We start from the raw sequence: 3,114 nt of genomic DNA on the forward strand, positions 1-3,114 counted from the left end.
TATATATATATATATTTGTGTGTTTATTTAAATGAGAGATTTAAAAGATTTCTCATTTAAATATAGGCTTTCTCTGATTTGCAGATCGCTGTATTCTCTTTATTTACAAAATATTGCATTCTGATTCCCAACTTTTTTTGTTTTTGAAACAGCATTGAACAGAAAAGTGTTTGTGGGCTACAGTACTTTATCAAATAAAGTCCAAATTTTAGTAGCTCAAAATTTATTGGATGCTTGGCTGCTAAATTTTTCATTTGCAGCCAGAACTAGTTGTGGTTGCAAGACCACCAACACTGCCTTTCTTAAAGGACTCATAGCTCTTTCTACAAACAAAGCTCATCATTGTGTTGACTTTTTATGCCTGACTTACCACTTTTCTTTCTCTCCTCAGGTCCTCTATACTTCAGCCCAAAGTGCCGAAAACAGTTCCACCGACTGTACCACAAAACCAGGGACTGCACAGAGCCAGCCTGTGAGTCTTTTAATTATCTTATCCTGAAAAACATGAAAGCTGAAGTAGTGGAATTACTTGCACTAGCTTCTTGAAAGTTAATATTTCCATATGTTTTTGTATGTAGGTTTAAAATCTGCTTAACCGGCAAGAATTAACCAATAGTAACAGAAAATATTTGTTCATTTCACCCTGTCATTTCTCTGGCAAAATTTTACAGAAAGAAAAAACAAACAGGTTTCTGAAGTAGACTGAGGAATGTATGAGTGTCCAGGACTGAATACTTGGGGAAAAGGAAAATATGTCAAATATGTAAATAAATTCAAGAAATATCTTAGAAGTTATGTCTGGATCCTGTCATATTTTGCTTCAAAGCATATTTCCTGTTGCAGAAAAGTAGGATTGGATTGAAAGAGCAAATCCTCCACCAAGGTCAACGTCCTTATTCCCCACGTTAAAGGAAAATGATTCAGTAGCAAAATAAAATAGATTCTTCCTTTGGTCATGCTTTGCTTCTCTGCCAAGTTTCTTGAAATTTAGCGCCTGTTTTTAACACACACACACACACACACACACACACACAAAATGTTGGTTTTTCCTCCTTATGAAGACTCGTGCTTTTATGAGGCATTCTCAGCCCACAGAACATTAAACATGAAGTCTAAAACAGTCTGAACGCTAGAAAAGATCTGTAGAGTAGTGATGTAGGCAAAAACAACGTCTCATCTTTAAACAGGAATTCATCCACACAAAGGCACCAAATGATTTGAGAGTCATACCAATGATTGCTGGTTAGATTCCTTCTTGTTAGTGTGTGTGTGTCACAGTGATGTGTTGCTGCAGGAGTTTGTTGAGATTGAAAAAACAGGATAAGACGTGTTTTAACACACAACCACACTGTGTTACACTGTTATCAGTGTAATCATGTCAGAACAGCATCAGCTCTTATGATATTAAATCATGCATGTAGCTTTTTGTTTTTCTTGGAGAGAGTGAGTGTATGTGTGGATAGAAATATGTGTGCCCAAGCAAGTTTGTGAGGACCGCTGTGAAATTTAAGGCTCGTGATTGAGCCTGATTTATTAATTGTGAGGACACTCAGACATGTAGCGTACATCCATAATAATTCTCATTTAATACCCACATTGATTAGAATATTCTCTTTTTCTTATTGCCCTGAACCATTAGATGAATCATTAGTCATATACTTTATTTGTACAGGTGCACTTTTCCCACTTTCATTTGATGCCTACCTGGAACTTTTTGTTGTTTTACAATAAAGTTTAAACCAGTGAGCTGTAGTAGCCGAAATCTCCTTGGATTAAAGTATCTGAACAAAGGTTTTCACAGAGACACAGCTAAAAATGTGAATGTGTTTGTGTGTGTATGCATTTGTGTGGCGGCAGTGGCAGGCATGTTAAAGGTGAGCACTACAGGAGCTGTGGAGGTTCAAACTTGTTCAGAGGCTGTTTACACAGTAAATCCGTCGGTTTATTGGCTGGATGTTTGTCAGACGACAGAGAAGAAAAAATGTTTATCTAAGTTCAAGTTTCTTATCTCATTCACATCTGAAGTTGATGTCATTGTGAATTCATGGTGGTGACTTTGGAAATTAGAAATATACAAACAGTGCAACCAAGAAGGTGCCCATACTTTAGTTATGGGCACTGTCTTGGTTACAGAGGTTATAGAAGATTTTTTTGTGTTGCCTAAAATATTGAGTTTTTGACCTGGTTTGTTCAAGAGGGAAGGTTTATGTCTTCTCGTTGCAGACTTTCAAGGTTAACAAGCAGATACATTACTAGGGCAATCAAAGGATGTATGGGGAGAGTTTTGTACTGAACTAAACACAATAAATACAACTAAATACATCAGAGGTTACACCTTGATAGTCCTACATTTATGTATAATAATATATAATATAGTAGATTGCTTTCAAGACAGTAGTTTATTTACTACCCAAACTTTTGGTGTCACTACTTTATAATTATGTCTATAAATAAAATGTTTGAGCAAGCACATACAAACTCACATTTAAGTTAAATCAATTAGGAAATTAGTCATGTGTGAAAAACCATTCATTTTTAAAAGAGCAGTTTTCTCACAGAGTATTTAAACACTTTTGTTCATGACAAGTCCAAGTAGAACAAGTTTTTCACTTTATTAATAGTTACATTTTGGTGATGTATGATCAATTACTGCTATCCCCAGGATTAGTCAGATCGGATGGCTTCTAGCTAACAGTTCCTCTTGTTACCAGTCTTCTCACTCAGCTAGGCTAAACATCTCGTGACACTGCAGCTGCAGGTCGTGTTTGGTTTTGGAAATTTAGTAAATTGATTTTTTCAAGCAGCAGTTAAACACAGTGTGTTGTTTTGCTTCTCTGCAGACTATAAAAGATGTGCTCGTCTCCTGATTCAACTGGCCAAGAGCCCTCGCTGTTCAGAGAGATAAACAGACAAATGGTAAGACCGACAACTGCATAGATTTTTTAACTTTTATGGCTATTCATACTACACCACAGTAATCAACTAACAGAAAAGCAATTAAATAACAGGAAAATTTGTTACTTCTGGGTTTTTTCTTTACCTCTGTCACGATTGTGCTCATGATGTGATTTCTGTAAGATTAAGTTTTTATGATCAAAGTATAACTTTAGCTAT

At 35.8% G+C, this 3,114-nt stretch overlaps 1 protein-coding gene across 1 annotated transcript in view; it reads left to right on the forward strand.

Moving 5' to 3' along the window:
• Nucleotides 1–2,905, forward strand: part of LOC102209711 (protein FAM150B-like) — a 14,286-nt gene extending 11,381 nt beyond the window's left edge. Inside the window, exons 4-5 of the mRNA XM_005749432.1 lie at nt 392–472; nt 2,841–2,905. Coding sequence (XP_005749489.1) covers nt 392–472; nt 2,841–2,905 — 146 coding nt within the window. The remainder of the gene's footprint in view (nt 1–391; nt 473–2,840) is intronic.
• Nucleotides 2,906–3,114: the final 209 nt, after the last annotated feature.

The sequence above is a fragment of the Pundamilia nyererei genome, unplaced genomic scaffold (genome assembly GCF_000239375.1).
Source record: "Pundamilia nyererei isolate P.nyererei 1_Seehausen unplaced genomic scaffold, PunNye1.0 scaffold00244, whole genome shotgun sequence".
Lineage (NCBI taxonomy): Eukaryota > Metazoa > Chordata > Actinopteri > Cichliformes > Cichlidae > Pundamilia > Pundamilia nyererei.